Genomic DNA, 26506 nt, shown 5'->3' with positions numbered 1-26506 from the left:
GACCTCGATTTGGTCAAGGAAAAGTTTTGGGTTTTTTTCTTCCTTGAAAAATTACCACTGCCGTTTCTCCTTTCCACCCCGCAACCGTGGTCCTCTCCAAGGGGGTTCCTATAGGGAAATGCACCCCCAGCTACCCATCCCCTGGTACCCACCGTGCTAGCTTCATCCACTGTGCTAGCTCCATGCTCTGTGCTCATGTAAAATGCCCTCAGCTCTCCGGTGCCATCACGGCTGGCCTGGGAGAGGAGGCAAACAGCCACTGAGACTGGAGGCTCAGGGGACTCTGGTCACCCCACGCCAGCCGACGGGATGCGGTCAGGGCATCCGGCCTGGTGAAGCGGGGCTGAGGGAAGGGAAGGGAGCTTTGAAGAAGGAAGAGCTGTCACTCCGGCCCGATTCCTGTCAGTCGCTTCTAGCCCAAGAGGCCGAAATGCTCCTTCTTGCTGGAGCCACAGCTGCTCTCTCATGCGGCCACGAAGAAGGGCCCAGCCTGGGCGGGCCTGAGGTTCTGGTTCCAGCCCTGGCAGCGTTCTCTCTGGGCCGGGACTGGCCCTGCCTTTTTCCCCACGGCCTGCTGGAACAGCCGCCCGCCCGGCCTCTTCCTTTCCTGTAACGGTGCCGAGAATGGGCCAGGTCGCTGGGTTCCAACTCCTCGGGATGATTCAGCTTTAATTTTTGGAACTCGGGATTTAAGAGGAATTTAAACAACTCTCTGAGATTCCTCTTATCAACCCTTTCACCATCCTCAGGGGGAACTCCCCCCCCCCCCCCCCCCCGCCCCTTCTTCAACCTTGGGGAGTTGGGGCTATAGGTGACTGAGGGGTCAGGGTGAGAGTGCATCCAGGGTGCCAGGCTGGGAGTCACTGCAGATGGGGTGCTTCCCCCCACCTCTGCTGGCCCGTGACCTGCTGCTGCCTTCCCCCTCCCCGCCATCTGCCTCCCCTTCCCTTTTAGCCACCCTCCGAAGCTGGAACAGGGCAGCTTGGGCAGTGCCCAGGGAAGCATAGCAAGATAGTTACGGCTTACTTTCTCCGGAACACCCTCCCCGGAGTTTCACTTGCCACCTGGCACTGCAAGTCCTGGCGGTGATGGGGCCGTGACCTTAAACGTCCTGTTAGTTTTCTGAACAGTCAAGGAGAAGACTTTTCTGCTTGTTGAACCAAGTCTGACGATAATAATGATAATAATCACTGTGGTATTTGTTAAGCACTTAGTATGTGCCAGGCACTGACTGCACTAACCGTTGGGGTGAGTACAAGCTAATGAGGGTGGACACAGTCCACGTCCCACTTGGAGCTCACGGTCTCAATCCCCATTTTGCAGATGAGGTAACGGAGTCCCAGAGAAGTGAAGTGACTTGCCCAGGGTCACACAGCGGACAGGGGGAGGAGCCGGGATTAGAAGCCATGACCTTCTGACTCCCAGGCTGGTGCTTTGTCGACTAGTCCCATGTAGCTTCTTATTCCAAGTCCCACGTCTTATTCCAAGTTGCTTCTGCCTCAGTGTTGCGGGCTGGACCGGCCTTTCTGCCACTCTGGAAACCAGCACCTGGAGCCCGGCCAAAGCAAGAAAGAATTTAGTTAAATTCAAGATGGGCTGGGGCCTGCCTTTGGGCCCGGGCTCTGGGCTGATGCAGTTGCACGTCTCTGGGAAACCACTCACTCCTGCTTGGACGCTGAGCCTGGAACTAGGGCTGACTGGACCGGGACAGAGTTTTGAAATCCTTTGGGGAAGGTAAAGCCAGCTGGCTGGTTGGGGAGGGGCACGGGGAGCCGGGGGGAGGCCAGGCCGGACGGGGGAAGGGAAGGGAAGAGAGAGAGGGCATGTGGCACCGGCCAATGTCCTGTACCCACAGGGAAGCTCGCACCCAATTAGCGATGGTGAACGGTCACCTATCCTGGGCGGCCACGAGCCTGCCTGTCTGGCGGGCTCCGGGAAGGGTGTTCGGGGAGAAAGTAAGGCGTAACTATCTTGCTATGCTTCCATGGGCACTGCCCAAGCTGCCCTGTTCCAGCTTGAGAGGGTGGCTAAAAGTGAAGAGCACACTCATGGAGGGTCCTATAGTCACCTCAAAAGAGCGGTTCTTGCCCAGATGGACAGGCGAGAGGCTAGCGCTAATCCCACACGTTTTCAGTTTGGGATTTTTTTCCTTTTTTTTTTTCTTTTAATGGTATTAGTTAAGCTCTTACTTTGTGCCAGGAACTGTACCAAGCACCGGGTAGATACAAACAAATCAAGCTGGCACAGTCCCTGTCCCGGACGGGGTCACAGCCTTAATCCCCATTTTACAAAGGAGATAAATGAGGCTCAGGGAAGTAAATTGACATGCCCAAGGTCTCACAGCAGACACGTGGCAGAGCTGGGATTAGCACCTAGGTCCTTCTGATTCCGTGCCCGTGCTCTATCCACTAGAGCCCTTTTCACCAAACACGGAGAACCCGAGCCCACGGGGTGGGGAGGAGCGGAGGAGCCCGCCCACCCACCCAAGTAGGTAGCAAGGGGGAGGCCAGGGCAGAGACGGAGCAGACCTCAGAGAGTGTTGCAGCAGGTGTCCCTTGGGCCAAATGGAGCTACAGCTCCCCAGGCATGTCCCCCCCCCCCCGCCTCCCCTGGGGCTGGCCCATTTGGGTTGGGCTTCAGGTCAAGAGGCTGGAGGGTTTTGTCCGTCTCGATGGCCCCAAAGTGGAGCTGGGCTTTGGAGAAACTGGAGAGCTGAGATCCCCTTCTCCTTGCCCCAGGGGCTCAGTGAACATCAGAGAAGCAGCATGCCCTGGAGGATAGAGCAGTGCTCTGCACACAGTAAGCGCTCAATAAATACGATTGAATGAATGATAGAGCACAGGCCTTGGAAGTCAGAAGGACCTGGGTCCTAATCCCAGCTCTGCCACTTGTCCGCTGTGTTACCTTGGGCAAAACATTTCACATCTCTAGGCCTCAGTTGCCTCAGCTGTGAAATGGGGATTAAGAGTGTGAGCCCTACATGGGACAGGGGCTGCATCCAACCTGATTAACTTGTATCTACCCCAGCGCTTAGTACAGAGCCTGGCACATAGTGCTAAACAAATACCATTAAAAAAACAACAACTAAAAAAACTGGCCTAGCTAGCAGCAGTGCTCGCTTCCAGACGGGGAAAGGGCCAGGGAACAGGTGGTTAGGGAGGAGCCCGCCTGGCCCCACTGGTGTTTCCAAGCCCCTGGCATCAGTCTGTGGCATCTTTATTTGTGAATGCTCACAGCCCCAAGCCCGTCCTCTGTCTCGGGGGACAGGAGCTGGCACAGTCTGGGAGCTTCAGGGAATAGGAGCAGAGCAGAGCGGAAGATGCCAGTGTGTTCTGACGGTCAGCAACCCACAGGCAAATGGCAGGCGCTCAAAACATAGCCAAAGAGAGTTCTGAATGACCCTGGACATCCAACCCAGGAGACCAACTGGCAGAGGAAATGGCCACAGGCTAGGTGAAGATGAGAACTTCTTCTCAGAATTAGTTTCCCCAAGCCTGAGTTTGGGGTCTCCTTGGCAGCAGCGTGAGGGAGTTGAGTTAGCTCCAGGGTGGGAATGGGACCCTTGGGCCAAGGTGGAGGTGGAGTTGAAGGTTCTGAGTGACTGGACCTCGGCTTCTTCCCCTGCCCCGACCTCTGTCTTGCTCCTGTCTCAGCCCGTCATACCCTAGCTTCAGCCCCATCAGACCGAGAAAGTCAGTCAGTTGTATTCATTGAGTGCTTACTGTGTGCAGAGCACTGTACTAATTTCTTGGGAAAGTACAGTGTGATAATACAATTGAATAATAAACAGATATATTCCCTGCCGTCAATGAGCCGACGGACCAGAGGAGGAGACAGATATTAGCATAAATAAATAAATTACAGATATGTACATAAGTGCTTTGGGGCTGGGAGGGGGGAAGAGCAAAGGGAGCAAGTCAGGACAACGCAGAAGGAAGTGGGAGATGAGGAAAAGTGGGGCTTAGTCAGGGAAGGCCTCTTGGAGGAGATGTGCTTTCAGTAAGGCTTTGGAGCGGGGGGAGAGTAATTGTCTGTCAGATATGAAGAGGGAGGGTATTCCAGGCCAGAGGCAAGGTGTGGGCGAGAGGTCGGCAGAGAGAGAGATGAGATTGACGTACAGTGAGAAGGCTTGCATTAGAGGAGCAAGGAGTGCAGGCTAGGTTGTAGTAGGAGAATAGTGAGGTGAAGTAGGAGGGGGCAAGGAAATGGAGTGCTTTAAAGCCAACAGTGAGGAGTTTCTGACTGCTTCTGACTTACAGAGACCTAGACTTTACTGCTGCAAAACTAACCACCTGATGTTGCCAACTTTCCTGGGTTAGCGAAGGTCTTTGCAATCTTGGTCCAGGAGCTGTTGGCAGACTAGGGGCTGGGCCAGCCAGCAGGTTGAGCCGGGTTTAGATCCAGGAAGGCCAAGGCAATAAAACGGCCCAAGAAAATGTGATTTAAGGCAACAAAATGGCCCAAGAAGATGGAAGGTTGTAAGGTCGTGGAAGCATGAGGGTCTGAGCCTATGAATTATGCAGCTCGGGGAAACGTAACCAGACTTTGAGACTGTAAGCTCACTGTGGACAGGGAGCATGTCTGCTAACTCTGTTGTACTCTCCCAAGTGCTTAGTACAATGCTCTGCACTTAGCACTCAATAAATACCATTGATTGATGAATTAATTTTTCCTCTGTGTCAATGAGAAGCAATATGGCTTAGTGAATAGAGCACGAGCTTGGGAGTCAGAAGGACCTGGGTTCCAATCCTGGCTCCACCACATGTCTGTTGTGAGACCTCAGGCAAGTCACTTCACTTCTTGAGCCTCATTTACCTCATCTGTAAAATGGGAATTACGACTGTGAGCCCCATGTGTCCAACGTGATTAAATTATATCTACCCTAGAGCTTAGAGCAGTGCTTGACACATAGTAAGTGCTTAGGAAGTACCATTATTATTATTATTAATGAGATTTATTGGGTCTGCTGAGAGCCAAGAGTGGAAGGGAGCACTTAAGGCATTTCTTTCCTTCCTGCCCCAGAACATATCTTTATACTCCTCTAGACTGTAAGCTCACTGTGGACAGGGAATGTGTCTTTTACATTGTTCTCTCCCAAGTGCTTACTTCAGTGCTCTGCGCACGGTAGCGTTCAATGAATATGATTGACTGACTGACTCTGTTACTTCCCCTACCTGTATTTTAGTGCCTGTCTCTCTCACTAGATTAAGTTCCTTGAGGGCAGGGATCATGTCTACCGACACCGTTGTATTGTACACTCCTAAGTGCTTAGTTCAGTGCTCTGCACAAAGTGCTTAATAAATGCCATTCAATCAATCAGTAATAATAGTGGCATTTGTTAAGCAGTGTGGCTTAGTGGAAAGAGCCCAGGCTTAGGAGTCAGAGGTCATGGGTTCTAATCTCGCCTCCGCCACTTGCCAGCTGTGTGATTTTGGGCAAGTCCCTTGACTTCTCGGTGCCTCAGTTACCTCATATGTAAAATGGGGATTGAGACTGTGAGCCCCACGTGGGACAACCTGATCACTCCGTGTCTACCCCAGCGCTTAGAACAGTGCTTGGCACATAGTAAGCGCTTAACAAATGCCAACATTATTATTATTAAGCGCTTACTGTGTGTTAAGCACTGTTCTTAGCACTGGGGAAGGTACAAGATCATCAGCTCTGTCCAAGTAGGAGGGAGAACAGGTATTGAACCCCTCTTTTACAGATGAGGTAACTGAGGCCCAGAGAAGTTGTGACTTGCCCAATGTCGTACAGCAGCATGGGGTGGAGCTGGGATTGGAACCCAGGTCCTCTGAATCCCAGGCCTGTGCTCTTCCCACTAGGCCATGCTGCAGAGCTCCATACTAAGCACTTGGGAGAGTACAATACAATGGACTTAGTAGACATGCTCCCTGCCCACAACAAGCTTACAGTCCAAAGGGACGAGCTTACAGTCTAACATTGATTGATTGGAAGCTGTTGGTAGACTTCAAACGGTCAGTCTCATGGCCTCTGGGTGATGTTTATTATTATTATTATTATTAATAATAATAATAATAATAATGATGGCATTTGTTAAGCACTTACTATGTGCAAAGCACTGTTCTAAGTGCTGGGGAGGTTACAAGGTGATCAGGTTGTCCCACGTGGGGCTCACAGTCTTAATCCCCATTTTACAGATGAGGTAACCGAGCACAGAGAAGTTAAGTGACTTGCCCAAAGTCATACAGCTGACAAGTGGCAGAGCGGGGATTAGAACCCATGACCTCTGACTCCCAAACCCGTGCTTTTTCCACTGAGGCACGCTGCTTCCCTAAATTTAAGCCAGTTTAAGCCAACTGAGGCCCACAGCGAACCTCTCCAGTCCCTGCAGGGAAAACCTGCGTGGCTTCATGGAAAGAGCCCAAGCCTGGCAGTCAGTGGATCTGGATTCTCATCCTGCCTCCACTTGCCAGCCGTGTGACCTTAGGTAAGTCATTCAACCTCACTATGTTTTAGTTTTCTCCTCTATTTAAATGAGGATTAAATTCCTGTTCTCCCTCCCACTTAGATTGTGAATTCCTTGTGGGACGGGGACTGTGTTCAACCTGATTGTCCCCAGTACTTAGTACAGTACTTAACCGAGTGCTTAGCAAATATTGTTATTACTATTATTGTTGTTAGTATTATTTCAGGGTCTCCTGGAGGAGACTGGCTCCCTTTGTTTGGGTCAGCTTGGATCCAAGTTCTGTGCATTCTGGTGCGGGGGCCCGGAGGCTAGAAATGGAGTTTCTGATCTCCACTCGAGCCCGTGCCAGAGAAATTAGGGAGACCCGGAGGCTGGAAATGGAGTTTCTGATCTCCATTCGAGCCCATGCCGGAAAAAGTAGGGAGATTTTCCCCGGGACAGTGACCGAGCCCAAGAACGGCAGAGTCGGGTGAGGACACAGTTTAGCCTGAGGCTTTGGTCCCCAACCAGATTCTGGTGAGGAAATATCAGGGAAGCAGGAGCAGAGAATAATGTTCTCTCCACACACACATACTCACACGCCCACAGCAGCAACCCAGGAAACATAAAGAGAACCTGTGGTTTTCCACTATCGTCATCATCATCATCAATCGTATTTATTGAGCGCTTACTGTGTGCAGAGCACTGTACCAAGCGCTTGGGAAGTACAAGTTGGCAACATATAGAGACAGTCCCTACCCAACAGTGGGCTCACAGTCTAAAAGGGGGAGACAGAGAACAAAACCAAACATACTAACAAAATAAAATAATGCTGCCCGGGGCCCATTAGGTGGTTTCACGTCGCTGCCCTCCCGCTAACGAGTGGCTCATTCAGGTTTCCTGCTCCCCACCCTGCGTCGTAAGGCTGCAAGAGGTGGTTGGTTCGTGGGATCGGAACCCAGGGTTCCGAGCCCCTGGCTTCTCCCGGAGTCAGTAGATACCCCTCTAGACTGAAAGCTCACTGTGGGCAGGGGATGTGTCTGTTTATTTTTATAATCACCTCCTCCAGGAGGCCTTCCCAGACTGAGCCCCTTCCTTCCTCTCCCCCTCGTCCCCCTCTTCATCCCCCCATCTTACCTCCTTCCCTTCCCCACAGCACATGTATATATGTTTGTACATATTTATTACTCTATTTATTTATTTATTTTATTTGTACATATCTATTCTATTTATTTTATTTTGTTAGTATGTTTGGTTTTGTTCTCTGTCTCCCCCTTTTAGAATGTGAGCCCACTGTTGGGTAGGGACTGTCTCTATATGTTGCCAATTTGTACTTCCCAAGCGCTTAATACAGTGCTCTGCACATAGTAAGCGCTCAATAAATACGATTGATGATGATGATGATAATGGGCGCTCCCGAGCGCTTAGTACGGTGCTCTGCACACAGTGAATGCTCGATAAATACGACTGAATGAAAGAATGAAGCCAGTGAGAAAGAGCATCCTTATTTTAGCTAGGTGAGGGACATATGATGTTTGTGAAAGCTCCAGGTCGGGGCTGATATCTGCCTGGGGAAACAGCAGCAAATGCCCGAGAGACATCCAACAGTCCACCGTGCCAAGCCCTGGGGAGTCCATTCACTCATTAAATTATTCAGTCATATTAACTGAGTGGTTACTATGAGCAGAGCACTGTAATGATCACTTGGGAGAGTACAATATAACAACAAACAGACACATTCTTGCCCACAATGAGCACACAGTCTAGAGGAGGAGTCAGACCTTAATATATATAAGTAAATACATAAATTACAGATAAATACAGATCAATCAATCAATCGTATTTATTGAGCGCTTACTGTGTGCAGAGCACTGTACTAAGCGCTTGGGAAGCACAAGTTGGCAACATATACAGACGGTCCCTACCCAACAGTGGGCTCACAGTCTAGAAGGGGGAGACAGAGAACAAAACTAAACATATTAACAAAATAAAATAAATAGAATAGATATAAGATAGAATAGAGAAGCAGCGTGGCTTAGAGAGAAGCAGCGTGGCTCAGTGGAAAGAGCCCGGGCTTTGGAGTCAGAGGTCATGGGTTCGAATCCCGACTCCGCCACATGTCTGCTGTGTGACCTTGGGCAAGTCACTTAACTTCTCTGAGCCTCGGTTACCTCATCTGTAAAATGGGGATTAAGACTGTGAGCCCCACATAGGACAACCTGATCGCCTTGTATTCCCCCACAGTGCTTAGAACAGTGCCCTGCACATAGTAAGCGCTTAACAAATGTCATTATTATTATTATTATTATGTACAAGTAAAATAAATAAATAAATAGAGTAATAAATATGTACAAACATATATACAGGTGCTGTGGGGATGTGCTGTGGGGATGAAAGGGAGGATGAATGAAGGAGCAAGTAAGAGGCACAGAAGGGAATGTGAGAAAAAGAGAGGAGGCCTTAGTCAGGGAAGGCTTCTTGGAGGAGATGCGTCTTCAATAAGGTTTTGAAGTGGGGGAGAGCAATTATCTGTCTGATCAATCCACTTCCCCTTCTGGCCAGGCTCAGGGCGGCCTGAGGCCGCGTAGACAGTGTGGGCTTGGCCGCGGCTTATTTATTTGTAGTAATACAAATAATTCCCCCTCTAGGCTGTGAGCTTGTTGTGGGCAGGGAATGTGTCCGTTAACTGTTATATTGTACTCTCCCAAGCACTTAATACAGCAGTGCATACTGTAAGTGCTCAAGAAATACGACTGACTGACCGACTGACTTACTGACTGAACTGGTGTGAACGACTCTCCCTCCTGGCGTTTTATCCCCTGGGGTCGGCCCATCTGCGAGGCGCCCGGCCGGCCCCAAGCAGACGGTGTGAGCTTGTTTCTCAGAGTGGGCGCAGGTGTGCTGGGAGGGGAGATGGATTTCCCAGTGGGTAAGGCCAAGAGAAGGAACGTGGGGATTCTTCGAGACGATGAGGCGTCCCATCCCAGGCTGCGACGGAGGCTGGCTAGTCCAGGAGTGACTCCTGGGGTCCGGATTCCCTTGATCGATCTGTCGGTGGTATTTAGTGTACTCAGCGCTTGGGGGAGTACAATATGGTGGGAGCAGCAACCAACCAACCACTAAAGATGATGCCAAGGCATGGCACCCAAGGCCTCGGGCCGGGTAGTAGTAGTAATGGTATAAGCTGGTAACCAAAAAGACAGCAGCCATCATGTCCTGAATGTCCTGTCCGGGGCCACTTTCAGGTTAGCATGAGGACTGTGAGCCCCATGTGGGACAACCTGATCACCTTGTATCCTCCCCAGCGCTTAGAACAGTGCTTTGTACATAGTAAGCGCTTAATAAACACCATTGTCATCATCATCAACAGAGGAAACAGGTGCGTTCCCTTGTCCACAAGGAGTTAGGCAGTCTCCGAGCCTCCTGGGAACGCAGGGGCCAAGGAAGAGAGTCGTTCATCGCCATGGTGAGGATCCATTGTAGTAGTGAGGGGCCGGTAGTGTGCCTGGGATGGCGTGTGGGTGCCCCGTCTCTCCAGCTCTTCCCCTTCTCTGGATCCCCATCTGGCTGAGCCGCTGGGACAGACCCTCTTGGGAACGTGACCCGCCTCTTGGGACGGGGCCCTGAAATGGAGGGGCGAATAAAGCCAGAGGTAGCAGCGGAGTAATAATAATAATGGTGGTATTTATTAAGTGCTTACTATGTGCCAAGCACTGGTCTAAGCACTGGGGAGGATACAAGATTATCAGGTTGTCCCCACGTGGGGCTCACAGTCTTCATCCCCATTTTACAGATGAGGGAACTGAGGCACAGAGAAGCCAAGTGAGTTGCCCACGGTCACACAGCGGACAAGCGGTGGAGCCGGGATTGGAACCCATGACCTCTGACTCCCAAACCTTACCACTGAGCCATGCTGCTTCTCAGGCGTGAGGGACAAAATCAGAATGACAGAGGCCACGTGCCAAGGGAGAGGATGCCAGACCGCTCCTGCTCATCTCCTCCTGGGAAGCCATACGGTAGACTCGCCCCCTTCAGCCTTGGGATACGGGGACAGTGGGCCTTTGGGAAAACAGGAATTTGAGAGGAATTTTTGTTCCTTCAACCTGCTCTTTGCTCTATGTCCCACTGGTTGGGAATCTCTGGGTGGTCCTCAGGGGGAGCAGCAAGAATACAGGGCCTCAGCCAGACTGGGCTAGCCCAGAGAGAGATGGGGCAGACAATCCTGAGGCCCTGGGGGCTTGGGCAGAAGCAGCGTGGCTCAGTGGAAAGAGCCCGGGCTTTGGAGTCAGGAGTTCAAATCCCGGCTCTGCCAATTGTCAGCTGTGTGACTTTGGGCAAGTCACTTCACTTCTCTGCGCCTCAGTTAACTCATCTGTAAAATGGGGATTAAGATTGTGAGCCCCATGTGGGACAACTTGATCACCTTGTATCCCCCCCAGTGCTTAGAACAGTGCTTTGCACATAGTAAGCACTTAACAAATACCATTATTATTATTATTATTATTATTGGGCAGGACTACTGCTCCCGGCCAGCTTAGAGGGCTTGGCACACCACCTGCTCTCTATTCCTGTCCCCGGGAGAGCCTGCACTTGTGAACAGGGCTGGCCTTTGGAGAGAGTGTCCCCCAGGGATGCCTCCTGGGGAAGAGGAGCCTGTGGAACAGACCTGATTCCATCATAGGTCAGTTGAAGAAGCAGCATGGTATAATAACTAGAGCACGGGCTTGGGAATCACTCAGGAGGTGATTGGTTCTGTTCCCGGCTCCACCACTTTCATTCACACTGAGAAGCAGCATGGCTCGGTGGAAAGAGCACGGGCTTTGGAGTCAGAGGTCATGGGTTCAAATCCCGGCTCCACCGATTGTCAGCTGTGTAACTTCGGGCAAGTCACTTAACTTTTCTGTGCCTCAGTTCCCTCATCTGTAAAATGGGGATTGACTGTGAGCCCCCCATGGGACAACCTGATCACCTTGTAACCTTCCCAGTGCTTCAAACAGTGCTTTGCACACAGTAAATGCTTAATAAATACCATAATAATAATAATAATAATTCATTCATTCACTCGTATTTATTGAGCACTTCCTATTTGCAGAGCACTGCAAATAGCGTTTGGGAAAGTACAATACAGCAATAGAGACAATTCTTGCCCTCAAGGAGCTCACAGTCTAGAAGTGGGGAGAAAGACATCAATATAAAGAAACAGACATCAACATAAATAAATAAAATTACAGATATGTACATAAGTGCTGTGGGGCGGGAAAAGGGGGGAAGAGCAGAGGGAGCAAGTCAGGGAGATGCAGAAGGGAGTGGGAGATGAGGAAAAGTGGAGCTTCATCTGGGAAGGCCTCTTGGAGGAGATGGGCCTTCAGTAAGGCTTTGAAGTGGAGTCGGGAGGTAATTGTCTGGTGGATTTGAAGGGGGGGGGCCATTCCAGGACAGAGGTTGGAAATGGGTCAGGGGTTGGTGGCAAGACAGGTGAGACTGAAGCACAGTGAGAAGGTTAGCACAGAGGAGTGAATTTTGCAGACTGGGTTGTAGAAGGAGAGAAGCGAGGTGAGGTAGAAGGGGGTGAGGTGATGGAGAGTTTTAAAGCCAATGGTGAGGATTTTTGGTTTGATACGGAGGTGGATAGGCAACCACTGGATATTTTTGAGGAAGGGGTGACATGTCCTAAATATTTCTGTAGCAAGATAATCCAGGCAGGAGAGTGAGGTGTGGATTGGAGTGGGGAGAGGCAGGAGGTTTGGGAGGTCAGAAAGGAGCTGACCTGACAGTAATCAGGATAGGATGAGTGACTGTACTAACGTGGTAGCAGTTTGGATGAAGAGGAAAGGGCAGATTTTAGCATTGTTGTGAAGGTGAGACTGACAGGATTTGGTGACGGATTGGATATATGGGTTGAATGAAAGAGCGGAGTCAAGGATAATGCCAAGGTTACAGGCTTAGGAGACGGGAAGGATGGTGGTGCCTTCTACAGTGACAGGGAAGTCCGGGAGAGGACAGGGTTTGGGTGGGAAGATTCATTCATTCAGTCATTCAGTCATATTTATTGAGCGCTTACTGTGTGCAGATAAGGAGCTCTGTTTGGGACATGTTCATTCATTCATTCAATCATATTTATCGCACTTACTATGTGCAGAGAACTGTACTAAGCACTTGGGAAGCACAAATCGGCAACATTTAGAGATGGTCCCTACCCAACAATGGGTCCAAAGTCTAGAAGGGGGAGACAGACAACAAAACAAAACAAGTAGACAGGTGTCAATATCATCAGAATAAATAGAATTATAGCTACATACACATCATTAATAAAATAGAGTAATAAATATGTACAAATACGCACAAGTGCTGTGGGGAAGGGAAGGGGGTAGGGCAGAGGGGGCGATGGGAAAGGGAGGAGGAGGAGAGGATAAAGGGGAAGCTCAATCTGGGAAGGCCTCCTGGAGGAGGTGAGCTCTCAGTAGGGCTTTGAAGGGAGGAAGAGAGCTAGCTTGGCAGATGTGTGGAGGGGGGGCATTCCAGGCCAGAGGTAGGATGTGGGCCAGGGGTCGATGGTGGGACAGGGGAGAACGAGGCACAGGGAGGAGGTTAGTGGCAGCGGAGCAGAGTGTGCGGGCTGGGCTGGAGAAGGAGAGAAGGGAGGTGAGGTAGGAGGGGGCAAAGTGATGGAGAGCTTTGAAGCCTAGAGTGAGGAGTTTTTACTTCATTCAATCAATCAATCGTATTTATTGAGCGCTTACTGTGTGCAGAGCAGTATACTAAGCGCTTAGGGAAGTACAAGTTGGCAACATATAGAGACAGTCCCTACCCAACAGTGGGCTCACAGTCTAGAAGGGGGAGATGGAGAACAAAACCAAACATACTAACAAAATAAAATAAATAGAATAGATATGTACAAGTAAAATAAATAAATAAATAGAGTAATAACTATGTACAAACATATATACATATATACAGGTGCTGTGGGGAAGGGAAGGAGGTAAGATGGGGGGGATGGAGAGGGGGACGAGGGGGAGAGGAAGGAAGGGGCTCAGTCTGGGAAGGCCTCCTGGAGGAGGTGAGCTCTCAGCAGGGCCTTGAAGGGAGGAAGAGAGCTAGCTTGGCGGATGGGCAGAGGGAGGGCATTCCAGGCCCGGGGGAGGACGTGGGTCGGGGGTCGATGGCGGGACAGGTGAGAATGAGGCACAGTGAGGAGGTTAGTGGCGGAGGAGCAGAGGGTGCGGGCTGGGCTGTAGAAGGAGAGAAGGGAGGTGAGGTAGGAGGGGGCGAGGTGATGAAGAGCTTTGAAGCCGAGGGTGAGGAGTTTCTGCCTGATGCACAGATTGATTGGTAGCCACTGGAGGTTTTTGAGGAGGGGAGTAACATGCCCAGAGCGTTTCTGGACAAAGACAATCTGGGCAGCAGCGTGAAGTATGGATTGAAGTGGGGAGAGACACGAGGATGGGAGATCAGAGAGAAGGCTGATGCAGTAATCCAGATGGGATAGGATGAGAGCTTGAACCAGCAAGGTAGCGGTTTGCTACCTTGATGAGAGATTGAGATTGGTGATTGATTGGTGATTGGTGATTGGTGATTGAGATTGAGATTGGTGTTGGTCATTCGAAGTAAATAGGCAACCACTGGAGATTTTTGAAGAGGGGAGTGACAGTCCCAGAGCATTTTTGTAGAAAGATAATCCGGGCAGCAGAGTGAAGTATAGACTGAAGCTGGGAGAGACAGGAGGATAGGAGATCAGAAAGGAGGCTGATGTAGTAATCCAGTAGGGATAGGATGAGAGATTGAACCAGCAAGGTAGCGGTTTGGATGGAGAGGAAAGGGTGGATTTTGGCGATGTTGCGAAGGTGAGACCGGCAGGTTTTGGTGACAGATTGGTTGTATAGGGTGAATGAGGAAGTGGAGTCAAGGATGACACCATGGTTGCGGGCTCGTGAGACGGGAAGGAAGGTAGTGCCGTCCACAGTGACGGTAAAGTCAGGGAGAGGACAGGGTTTGGGAGGGAAGATAAGGAGCTCAGTCTTGGACATGCTGAGTTTTAGATGGTGGGCAGACATCCAGATGGAGATGTCTTGAAGGCAGGAGGAGACATGAGCCTGAAGGGAGGGAGGGAGAGAGAGCAGGGGCAGAGATGTAGATTTGGGTGTCATCAGCTTAGAGATGATAGTTGAAGGCATGGGAGCAAATGAGTTCACCAAGGGAGTGAGTATAGGTGGAGAACAGAAGGGGACCAAGAACTGACCCTTGAGAAACCCCTACAGTAAGGGGATGGGAGGGGGAGAAGGAGCCCACGAAGGAGACTGAGAATGAACGTTCAGAGAGATGAGGAGAACCAGGACAGTATGGAGTCTGTGAAGCCAAGGTTGGATAGCGTGTTGAGGAGAATGGGGTGGTCTACAGTGTCGGAAGCAGCTGAGAGGTCGAGGAGAACTAGGATAGAGTAGGAGCCATTGGATTTGGCAAGAAGGAGGTCATTGGTGACTTTTGAGAGGGCAGTTTTAGTGGAGTGTAGGGGACGGAAGCCAGATTGGAAGGTGTCTGGGAGAGAGTTGGAGTTGAGGAATTCGTGGCAGCGAGTGTAGATGACTCATTTGAGGTGATGGGAGGACATCCAATAGAGATGTCTTGAAGCCAAGAGAAGATGTGAGCATGGAGAGAGGAAGAGAGAACAGGGGAGGAGATGTAGATTTGGGTAACATCTGCGTAGAGATGGTAGTTGAAGCCGTGGGAGCGAATGAGTTCTCCAAGTGAATGGGTGTAGATGGAGAATAGAAGACGACCAAGAACTGAACCTTGAGGGATCCCCATAGTTAGGGGGTGGGAGGGAAAGGAGGGGCCTGCGGAGGTCAGAGAATGAATGGCCAGAGAGATGAGTTGAACCAGGAGAGGACAGAGTCAGTGAAGTACTTCCCAAGCGCTTAGTACAGTGCTCTGCACACAGTAAGCACTCAATAAATACGATTGAATGAATGAATGAATGAAGCCAAGGTTGGGTAGTGTATCCAGGTGAAGGGAGTGGTCCACAGTGTCAAAGGCAACTGAGAGGTAGAGGAGGATTAGGATGGAGTAGGAGCTGTTAGATTTGGCAAGAAGAAGGTCATTGGTGACCTTTGAGTGTGTGGTTTCAGTGCAGTGAAGAGGATGGAAGCCAGATTGGAGGGGGTCCAGGGGTGAATTGGAGGAGAGGAATATGAGACAGTGGGTGTAGATGACTCGCTCAAGGGATCTGGAGAGGAAAGATAGGAGGGAGATGGGGCGATAACTGGAGGGGGCTGTGGGGTCAAGGGAGAGTTTTTTTAGGATGGGGGAGAAATGGGCATGTTTGACGGCACTGGGGAAGAAGCCATTGAAGAGTGAACAGTTGAAGATGGTAGTGATGGTAGTGAAGAAGGGGAGGGGCAAGAGTTTTTATAAGGTGCAAAGTAGTGGGGTTCAATGCTCATGTGGAGGGGGTGGCACTTGAGAGGAGGCAGAAGATCACCTCTGGAGATACTGCTGGGAAGGATGGGAAAGTTAAAGAAGAGCTCTGGAGGAGGGGTGGGGGACTGAGGAGGATGAGGGGTGAATTCAGGGAGCTCACACCTGATGGTGTTCATTTTCTTAATAAAGTAGATGGCCAGATCATTGGGGGCAAGGAATGAGGGAGGCAGGGGGAGCGGGGGCCTGAGGAGGGAGTTAAATGTCTGGAACAACTGGTGAGGGCGATGCGCACGAGTGTCAATAAAGGAAGAGAAATAGTTTTTCAGGGCAGAGGAGAGGGCAGAGTTAAAGCAAGAAAGATAAACTTGTAGTGAACAAGGTCGGTCTGATATTTAGATTTCCTCCAGCAGCACTCTGCAGCTCGAGCACAAGAGTGAAGGAGGTGGACAGTGCAGGTGATCTAGGGCTATGGGTTCATTCATTCAATCGTATTTATTGAGCACTTACTGGGTGCAGAGCACTGTACTAAGAGCTTGGAAAGTACAAATCGGCAACATATAGAGACGGTCCCTACCCAACAACGGGCTCACAGTCTAGAAGGGGGAGACAGACAACACAACAAAACAAAATAAGTAGACAGGCACCAATAGCATCAATATAAATAAATAGAATTATAGGCATTAATGAGAGCGATGAACAGATAGGCGAGCAAGCGAGCTGAGTAGAGAGGGTGGTGTTGAGAACCTCTGTTTGGTCATCGAGTGGGTAGATGGGGTAAGGAGGCTAGGTGGGGTGTGATGCGCTGAGAGAGATGGATGGAGTCGAGAAAGCAGAGGTCTCTGTGGGGGAATAGAACAGATTTACAGGGAGGAGGAATGTGGGAGAGGAGGCAAGTGAGAGAGGGATTTCAGAGTTGGCGAGGCTGGAGTTGGTGCAGTGGTTAGAGATGATGAGATCGAGTGTGTGTCCAAGTTGGTGAGTCCGACGTGTGACCTCGAGCAAGTCACTTCACTTCTCTGTGCCTGTTACCTCATCTGTAAAATGGGGATTGAGACTGTGAGCCCCACGTGGGACAGGGATCGTGTCCAACTCGATCTGCTTGTATCTATCTACTCCAGCGCTTAATACAGTGCGTGGCACATAGTAGGCACTTAACAAATACCACAATTATTATTATTACTGGGGCCCAAATGAAGGAAGCAACGGGACGGCCCTGCGCTGTCAAGAAGGGGAGAGGGTTCGGGGTGGGGGCAGAGAAGTGGGGAGGCCGAGAGAGGGTGCCCGGTCTTGGAATCCCAGTGTGTCTGTCCCCTCTTCTCCCCTCACCTCTCTGCAGGTTCCCGAGGGGAAAGTCGTCGTCCTTTCCTTCCGCTTCATCGACCTGGAGAGTGACAACCTGTGCCGCTATGACTTTGTGGACGTGTACAGCGGCCACGCCAACGGGCAGCGCATCGGCCGCTTCTGCGGCACGTTCAGGCCCGGAGCCCTGGTGTCCAGTACCAACAAGATGCTGGTGCAGATGATTTCGGACGCCAATACGGCCGGGAATGGATTCATGGCCGTGTTTTCCGCCGCGGAACCGGACCGGAGAGGTACCTTCCCTGGCACGACCCCAGCGCCCGGGGGCTGGCGGGTGGGTGGGTGGACCTACCTCACCTCCCTTCTCTCCTTCTACTGCCCAGCCCGCACCCTCCGCTCCTCCACCGCTAATCTCCTCACTGTACCTCGTTCTCGCCTGTCCCGCCATCGACCCCCGGCCCACGTCACCCCCCGGGCCTGGAATGGCCTCCCTCTGCCCATCCGCCAAGCTAGCTCTCTTCCTCCCTTCAAGGCCCTGCTGAGAGCTCACCTCCTCCAGGAGGCCTTCCCAGACTGAGCCCCTTCTTTCCTCTCCCCCTCGTCCCCCTCTCCATCCCCCCATCTTACCTCCTTCCCTTCCCCACAGCACCTGTATATATGTATATATGGTTGTACATATTTATTACTCTATTTATTTATTTATTTATTTTGCTTGTACATTTCTATCCTATTTATTTTATTTTGTTGGTATGTTTGGTTCTGTTCTCTGTCTCCCCCTTTTAGACTGTGAGCCCACTGTTGGGTAGGGACTGTCTCTATGTGTGGCCAATTTGTACTTCCCAAGTGCTTAGTACAGTGCTCTGCACATAGTAAGCGCTCAATAAATACGATTGATTGATTGATTGATTGGACGGGTCGGGCTGCTCTCTGGGCCACTCACAACTTGGTGGGATGAAGGTCGCCTACACTTGGTTGGGCTAGCCACGCCGTTAAGCGTGAGTCCCGGCCATTATCCGCCCCCACCTCCCCCCGGGCCCGATGCAGCGTGGCCTGGTGGAAAGAACACGGACCGCGGAGGCGGAGGACCTGGGTTCTAATCCCCGCTCTGCCGATTGCTGGCTGTGTGACTTCAGGCAAGTCGCTTCACTTCTCTGTGCCCTAGTTTTCCTAGTTTTAGACTGTAAGCCCATGTTCATTCATTCATTCGATTGGATGTATTGAGCATTTACTGTGTGCAGAGCACTCCGCTAAGCACTTGGGAGAGTACGATGTAACAACAGATACAGTCCCTGCTCACAGTGAGCTTACAGTCTAGAGGGGGAGACAGACATTAATATAATTAAATAAATTACAGATGTAATTTACCTTCCTTCCTCTCCCCCTCGTCCCCCTCTCCATCCCCGCATCTTACCTCCTTCCCTTCCCCACAGCACCTGTATATATGTATATATGTTTGTTCATATTTATTACTCTATTTATTTAACTTGTACATATCTATTCTATTTATTTTATTTTGTTAGTATGTTTGGTTTTGTTCTCTGTCTCCCCCTTTTAGACGCGAGCCCACTGTTGGGTAGGGACTGTCTCTATATGTTGCCAATTTGTACTTCCCAAGCGCTTAGTACAGTGCTCTGCACATAGTAAGCACTCAATAAATACGATTGATGATGATGATGATGATGGAACCTGTGGGTGAAACCGCTGCTCCGTAACCCCCACTGCTCCGGGGGTTCTGGAACCAAGAACCCCCCAGACTGTAAGCTCGTGGTGGGCAGGGAATCGTCTATTAGATTGTATTCTCCCAAGTGCTTACTACAGTGCTACGGAGAAGCAGCGTGGCTTAGTGGCTAGAACACGGGCCCGGGAGTCAAAAGGACCTGGGTTCTAATCCCGGCTCTGCCACATATCTGCTGGGTGACCTTGGGCAAATCACTAGCTGCTCTGTGCCGCAGTTACCTCACCTGTAAAAAAATGGGGATTAAGACAGTGAGCCCCATGGGGGATAGGGACTGTGTCCAACCCAATTGACTTGTGTGCACCCAAGTGCTTAGAACAGTGTGTGGCACATAGTAAGCACTTAATAAGTACCATTATTTTTATTATTCTGCATACTGTAAGCACTCAGTAAATAGGATTAACTGACTGACTGGGATAATAATAATAATGATGACATTTGTTAAGCGCTTGCTATGTGCAGAGCACTGTTCTAAGTGCTGGGGGGGATACAAGGTGATCAAGTTGTCCCACGTGGGGTTCACAGTCTTAAATCCCCATTTTACAGATGAGGTAACTGAGGCTCAGAGAAGTTAAGTGGCCCAGAGTCACACAGCAGACATGTGGCGGAGTCGGGATTCGAACCCATGACCTCTGACTCCAAAGGCCGGGCTCTTTCCACTGAGCCACGCTGCTTCTCTGGGATGGCTTCACCTCACCCTCCGGTTTAGCTCCAGAACTCAGCCATCACTTTAAACCAGTATCTCATCTCCCTCTGGGCCCCTGCTCCTTCCAAGACTGGCGTCTGCACCGGGCAGGTCTCTGACAGTCCTACTTAAGCGATTCCCCAGAGAGAAGAAAAACTTCTTCCAGCCCAGCGTGGGGTCAATGCTGCTTATATACCCCCTCCCTGCCCGCACAAAGTGGCCTGGGTTTGCCACCAGCCAAAGGGGAACTAAATCAGGAGAAGCGATGTGGTCTAATGGTTAAATACTCAATAAGTACAATTGATTGATTAAAACACAGGCTTGGGAGTCAGGAGGACGTGGGTTCTAATTCCGGCTCTGCCACTTGTTCGTTGGGTGAACTAGGGCAAGTGACTTCACTTCTCTGTGCCTCATCATCATCAATCGTATTTATTGAGCGCTTACTATGTGCAGAGCACTGTACTAAGCGCTTGGGAAGTACAAATTGGCAACATATAGAGACAGTCCCTACCCAACAGTGGGCTCACAGTCTAAAAGGGGGAGACAGAGAACAAAGCCACACATACTAACAAAATAAAATAAATAGAATAGATATGTACAAATAAATTAAATAAATAAATAAATAGAGTAAAAAAATATGTACAAACATATATACATATATACAGGTGCTGTGGGGAAGGGAGGGAGGTAAGATGGGGGGATGGAGAGGGGGACGAGGGGGAGATGAAGGAAGGGGCTCAGTCTGGGAAGGCCTCCTGGAGGAGGTGAGCTCTCAGCAGGGCCTTGATAAGAGGGATGTAATTCATAGAGCTCTGCAGGGCCTCATTTACTAAGCACTTAGTACAGTGCTCTGCACATAGTAAGCACTCAATAAATACGATTGATTGATTGATTGATTTAGCTCACTGGTGAAATGGGGATTAAGACTGTGAGCCTCATATGGGACATGGACTGTGTCCAACCTGATTAGTTTGTGTCTATCCAAGTGCTTAGTACAGTGCCTGGCCATAAAAGTGCTTAACAAGTACCATTTTTTTAAAATTGGGGAATTGAGGGTAGGAAAGTCTGTGGTCCCTGGCAGCTTCCTTGAGGGAGCCCAGGAATGGCTCTGGGTCATTCCTCCGACTGAGTCACAAGCATTCCTGCCTTTCCTCTCTGAGAGGAAGTAGGGATCCGTGAGTCTGTGTCTGTCTATCGCCCGTGGGTCTGTATATCATCATCATCATCATCATCAATCGTATTTATTGAGCGCTTACTATGTGCAGAGCACTGTACTAAGCGCTTGGGAAGTACAAATTGGCAACATATAGAGACAGTCCCTACCCAACAGTGGGCTCACAGTCTAAAAGGGGGAGACAGAGAACAAAACCAAACATACTAACAAAATAAAATAAATAGAATAGATATGTACGAATAAATTAAATAAATAAATAGAGTAAAAAAAATGTACAAACATATATACATATATACAGGTGCTGTGGGGAAGGGAGGGAGGTAAGATGGGGGGATGGAGAGGGGGACGAGGGGGAGATGAAGGAAGGGGCTCAGTCTGGGAAGGCCTCCTGGAGGAGGTGAGCTCTCAGCAGGGCCTTGATAAGAGGGATGTAATTCATAGAGCTCTGCAGGGCCTCATTTACTAAGCGCTTAGTACAGTGCTCTGCACATAGTAAGGGCTCAATAAATACGATTGATTGATTGATTTAGCTCATTGGTGAAATGGGGATTAAGACTGTGAGCCTCATATGGGACATGGACTGTGTCCAACCTGATTAGTTTGTGTCTATCCAAGTGCTCAGTACAGTGCCTGGCCATAATAAGTGCTTAACAAGTACCATTTTTTTAAAATTGGGAAATTGGGGGTAGGAAAGTCTGTGGTCCGTGGCAGCTTCCTTGAGGGAGCCCCAGGAATGGCTCTGGGTCATTCCTCCGACTGAGTCACAAGCATTCCTGCCTTTCCTCTCTGAGAGGAAGTAGGGATCCGTCAGTCTGTGTCTGTCTGTCACCCGTGAGTCTGTATATGGGTGCGTCTCTGCGGTTGTGGGGATTTGTGTAAAACTCCCTGTGGGAATCCCTGGCTATGTGCAGGAATGTTTGTGGAAAATGGGTCTTCAGCAGACGAGAAACCACATCGCCACTAGAAAAACCTAGTACATTGAAGCAGTGTGGCCTAGTGGATAGAGCACTAGACTGTGAGCCCACTGTTGGGTAGGGACTGTCTCTATATGTTGCCAATTTGTACTTCCCAAGCGCTTAGTACAGTGCTCTGCACACAGTAAGCGCTCAATAAATACGATTGATGATGATAGAGCACGGGCATGGGAGTCAGAAAGACCTGGGTTCTAATCCTGATTCTGACACTTGTCTGCTGTGTGGCCTTGGGCAAGTCACTTCTCCGTGCCTCAGTTTCCTCAGCTGTAAAATAGGGATTAAGATTGTGACCCCCATGCAAGGACTATGTCTATCCTGATTTGCTTGTATCCACCCCAGTGCTTAGAACAGTGCCTAGCACATAGTAAACACTTAACCAATGCCACAAACGTTATTAATATTATTTTTAGACTATAAGGTCTTATGCGCAGGGAATGTTTCTGCTAATTCTGTTCTTTTAGCCTGTGAGCCCACTGTTGGGTAGGGACTGTCTCTGTATGTTGCCAACTTGTACTTCCCAAGCGCTTAGTACAGTGCTCTGCACACAGTAAGCGCTCAATAAATACGATTGACGATGATGATGTTGCACTCTCCCAAGCACTTAGTACAGTGCTCTGCACAGAGTAAGCACTCAGTAAATAGTAATAATAATTATGGCATTTGTTAAGCTCTTATTATATGCCAAGCACTAGATACAAGACAATCAGGTTGGACATAGTCACTGACCCACATGGGGCTCACAGCTTTAAACCCCATTTTACAGATGAGATAACTGAAGCCCAGAGAAGTGAAGTGATTTGCCCAAGGTCACACAGCAGACAAGTGGCGGAGCTGGGATTAGAACCCATGACTTAGAGAAGCAGCATGGCTCAGTGGAAAGAGCCCGGGCTTGGGAGTCAGAGGTCATGGGTTCTAATCCCGGCTCCGCCACATGCCTGCTGCGTGACCTTGGGCAAGTCACTTCACTTCTCTGAGCCTCAGTTACCTCATCTGTAAAATGGGGATGAAGACTGTGAGCCCCACATGGGACAACCTGATCACCTTGTATCTCCCCCAATGCTTAGAACAGTGCTTCGCACATAGTAAGCGCTTAACAAATATTATTATTATTATTATTATTATTATTATGACCTTCTGATTCCTAAACCACTACACCACACTGATTCTCATACCTATACATATCTGAGGTCTAATCCCGGCTCTGCCACTTTTCTGCTGTGTGACCCTGGACAAGCCACTTAACTTCTCTGTGCCTCTGTAAAATGGGAATTAAGACTGTGAGCTCCATGTGGGGAAGACAGGGACTATGTCCAACCCAATTTGCTTGTATTCACCCCAGTGCTTAGTACACTGCCTGGCACATAGAAAACACTTAACAAATACCACAATTAGTAATATTATTATTATTGTCACAGGCTTTGGGGGCCTGGTTGCATCAGGTTAGAGTAACGGGATGGAGGTGGCCGTGCAAACGATGGACCACCTAAGTCAGGGCATCACATTGTTCTCCTGATGGTGACATCCTTAAATGGGATCACAAAGTCAAAATTGGACACGGATGACTTATTTTCAAATATGGTGAGAGTGTCGTTCTGAAAACCCATAAGTGTTGCTCTGAAAAGTTCATTTTTGCATTTGGAAGCATTAGGGGGGTGTGCCCTGGGGAGGTTCATGTTGGTTGTCTGACCTAGAGGATAGAGCATGAGGCTGGGAGTCAAAAGGCCCTGGGTTCTAGTCCCAGCACTGCCACTTGTCTGCACTCTAACCTTGGGCAAGTCACTTAACTTCTCTTTGCCAACTTGTACTTCCCAAGCGCTTAGTACAGTGCTCTGCACACAGTAAGCGCTCAATAAATACGATTGATTGATTGATTTGCCTCGATAACCTCATTTGTAAGACGGGGATTAAGACTGGGAGCCCCACGTGGGACAGGGACTGTGTCCAACCTGATTAAGTTGTATCTACCCAGTGCTTAGTGCAGTAGTAAGCACTTAACAAATATCATTAAAAAAATAATTCAGGACAAAATATGCTTCCTCCTGATGAGCTGTCCAAAGCTGTGGAAACAACCACTTGAGTTTTCTAGCCGTCAGTAAACCACTGTGTCAGAATACGATGTTCTCCCCGTATTGAAAATGAGTCACCATGAGTCCGAAAGGAAAGCAACTGGGCTGCGTAACATCTTTAATGTTTCCACTGGCCGTGAGACTAACTGGGAACAATTGATGAAAATTTCCAAATTTTCGTTTCCTCCACCCTGCTCCACCCTCCCCCTCAGCATTGTAAATGGACTCAGCGGCCGTCCCACTGGTTCTGCCTGGAACGGTCCTGCCCGGCAGTCCGGGGAAAACACGGAGTCACGGGGAACTCCCAATCTCCAGACAACAACCAGATTTGGGAGGCTGAAGGAGATCCAGGATGCAGTTGGCTTCTGAACCCTCTCCGTTCTGGGAGTACTCGCATCCCGGGACGTTTGCTGACTCCTTGTTCTTCCCCGGGTGTTTGAGGCCAGCCTTGGGCAGACTGTGGGGCCATGGGGGACAGGGGAAGGAGGGAGTGGGGAAGAAGCCATTATTTAGTGAGTCTCAGCCCACCGAGCCCTTAGCAGGAGAAAAACAGCCCGAAAAATTGGCCCTTGCTTGTATGTTTTGTGTGGTTTTAGGGTGGGTCCAAAGTCCCCAGATAATTGGGTCATCCTCATCTTGACTTCATTCACTTGGGGGACTCCATCCTGCAAAGTGATAGAGCTCCACTACTTGTTTCCTGTGTGAGCTTGGACAAGTCACTTCACTTCTCTGGGCCTCAGTTACCTCATCTGCTTAGAGAAGCAGCGTGGCTCCGTGGAAAGAGCACGGGCTTTGGAGTCAAAGGTCATGGGTTCATATCCCTGCTCTGCCAATTGTCAGCTGTGTGACTTTGGGCAAGTCACTTCACTTCTCTGTGCCTGTTACCTCATTTGTAAAATGGGGATTAAGACTGTGAGCTCCCTGTGGGACAGCCTGATCACCTTGTAACCTCCCCAGCACTTAGAACAGTGCTTTGCACATAGTAAGCACTTAATAAATGCCATTATTATTATTATTATTATCTGTAAAACGGGGATTAAGACTCTGATCCCCACGTGTGACAGGGACTCTGTCCAACCTGATTGGCTTGTAATCGACCCTAGCGCTTAGTACGGTGTCTGGCGCTTAGCAAATGCCATTAAAAAAAGTGAACTGGGCTTTATTCTGCATTTTCTTGCAGGAGATCAGTATTGTGGAGGGAGACTAGACAAACCCACAGGCTCCCTGCAAACCCCCAACTGGCCGGATCGAGATTACCCCGCGGGGGTCTCTTGCTTGTGGCACATCGTCGCCCCCAAGAATCAGGTGAGTTTTTTGGTGGGGAACACACTCAGAAATCTGGAGGGGGTTTCAGGGGGTCTTCGATTTTTAGGTAACTGTGGCACAACCTGATACGACCCAGGATGCAATTGCTTTGTAATGTGAAACCTTGTTATGTGAATCACAGAGTCAGTAAGAATTTAGCAGTTATATTCTCAAGGTCTCAGATGTTTTGTGATTAAAAATAAATTGATCGCTTCGTATTAAAAGTGCATTCAACCACAGGTCCCTCTGTGCCCTCCTTCCCACCCCCTCCATGGAAGTAGGCTTTGCAGGGCAGTGCAGCCTTTAGTATTTTGGGCAAGATTAGCAGCTGAAGCTAATCTTCCCATGGGACCAGCCTGAGGCAGAAGCCACCAACGTGGTGGAGATGGGGCACCTCGGACTTCAGAGGCCCCAGTGCCGGGAAAGATGGCTCCCTCAATCTATTAATCATATTTACTGAGTGCTTACTATGTGCAGAGCACTGTAATAGTAATAAATAATTATGGTACTTAAGTGCTTACTATGTGCCAAACACTATTCTAAGTGCTAGGGTAGTTACAAGTTAGGTTGGACACAGTCCCTGTCCAACATAGAGCTCACACTCTTAATATTAAGTTCTTGGGAGAGTACAATACAACAGAATTAACAGACAAGTTCCCTGCTTCCAGTCCGCCTCGCTACTCTCCTACTACGACCCAGCCCGCACACTTTGCTCCTCTAATGCTAACCTTCTCACTGTGCCTCGTTCTTGTCTATCTTGCTGCCTACCTCTCGCCCACGTCCTGCCTCTGGCCCGGAATACCCTCCCTCTTCGTATAATAATAGTAATAAATAATTATGATATTTGTTAAGCACGTATTATGTGCCAGGCACTGTTTTAAGTGCTTCCTATCCTGCAGACAATTACTCTCCCCTCCTTCAAAGGCTTGTGGAAGACACATCTCCTCCAAGGGGCTTTCCCTAAGCCCCCCTTTTCCTCTTCTCCCACTCTTCTCTGTGTCTCCCTGACTTGCTCCCTTTATTCATCCTCCCTCCCGGCCCCACAGAACTTATGTACATACCTGTAATTTTATTTATATTAATACCTGTCTCCCCCTCTAGACTGTAAACTCGTTGTGGACAGAGAATTCATTCAGTCTACTGGGCATGTGTGTGTCTGTTATCTTGTTATTGTACTCTCCCAAGTGCTTAGTATAGTGCTCTGCACACAGTAAGCACTCAATAAATACTATTGACTGCCCATAACAAGCCCTCAGGACCTGACAGGTTCGCTCCCGCCTGGGCTGGAAGCCGCCTCTCCCTGACTTGTCCACAGCAGGGGTGGGGAGAGAGGCTTCCCTGGCCCATTGTGTGTCTGTGTCCTCACTTACAGACTTGATTTCTTTCTTTTTTAAAATGGCATGTGTTAAGAGCTTACTTTGTGCCAGGCACTGTACTAAGCACTG

General features: G+C 49.6%; 1 protein-coding gene across 1 annotated transcript in view; it reads left to right on the top strand.

Annotated features, from left to right (window-relative positions):
• The window catches only part of PCOLCE2 (procollagen C-endopeptidase enhancer 2), a 66576-nt gene that overhangs the window by 5523 nt on the left and 34547 nt on the right, over window positions 1-26506 (top strand). The window contains exons 3-4 of the mRNA XM_038746690.1: window positions 17160-17415; window positions 24937-25061. Of these exons, the coding sequence (XP_038602618.1) occupies window positions 17160-17415; window positions 24937-25061 (381 nt within the window). The remainder of the gene's footprint in view (window positions 1-17159; window positions 17416-24936; window positions 25062-26506) is intronic.

Source organism: Tachyglossus aculeatus, chromosome 1, assembly GCF_015852505.1.
Source record: "Tachyglossus aculeatus isolate mTacAcu1 chromosome 1, mTacAcu1.pri, whole genome shotgun sequence".
NCBI classification, from domain to species: Eukaryota; Metazoa; Chordata; class Mammalia; order Monotremata; family Tachyglossidae; genus Tachyglossus; species Tachyglossus aculeatus.
This window is presented reverse-complemented; position numbering and strand designations above follow the sequence as displayed.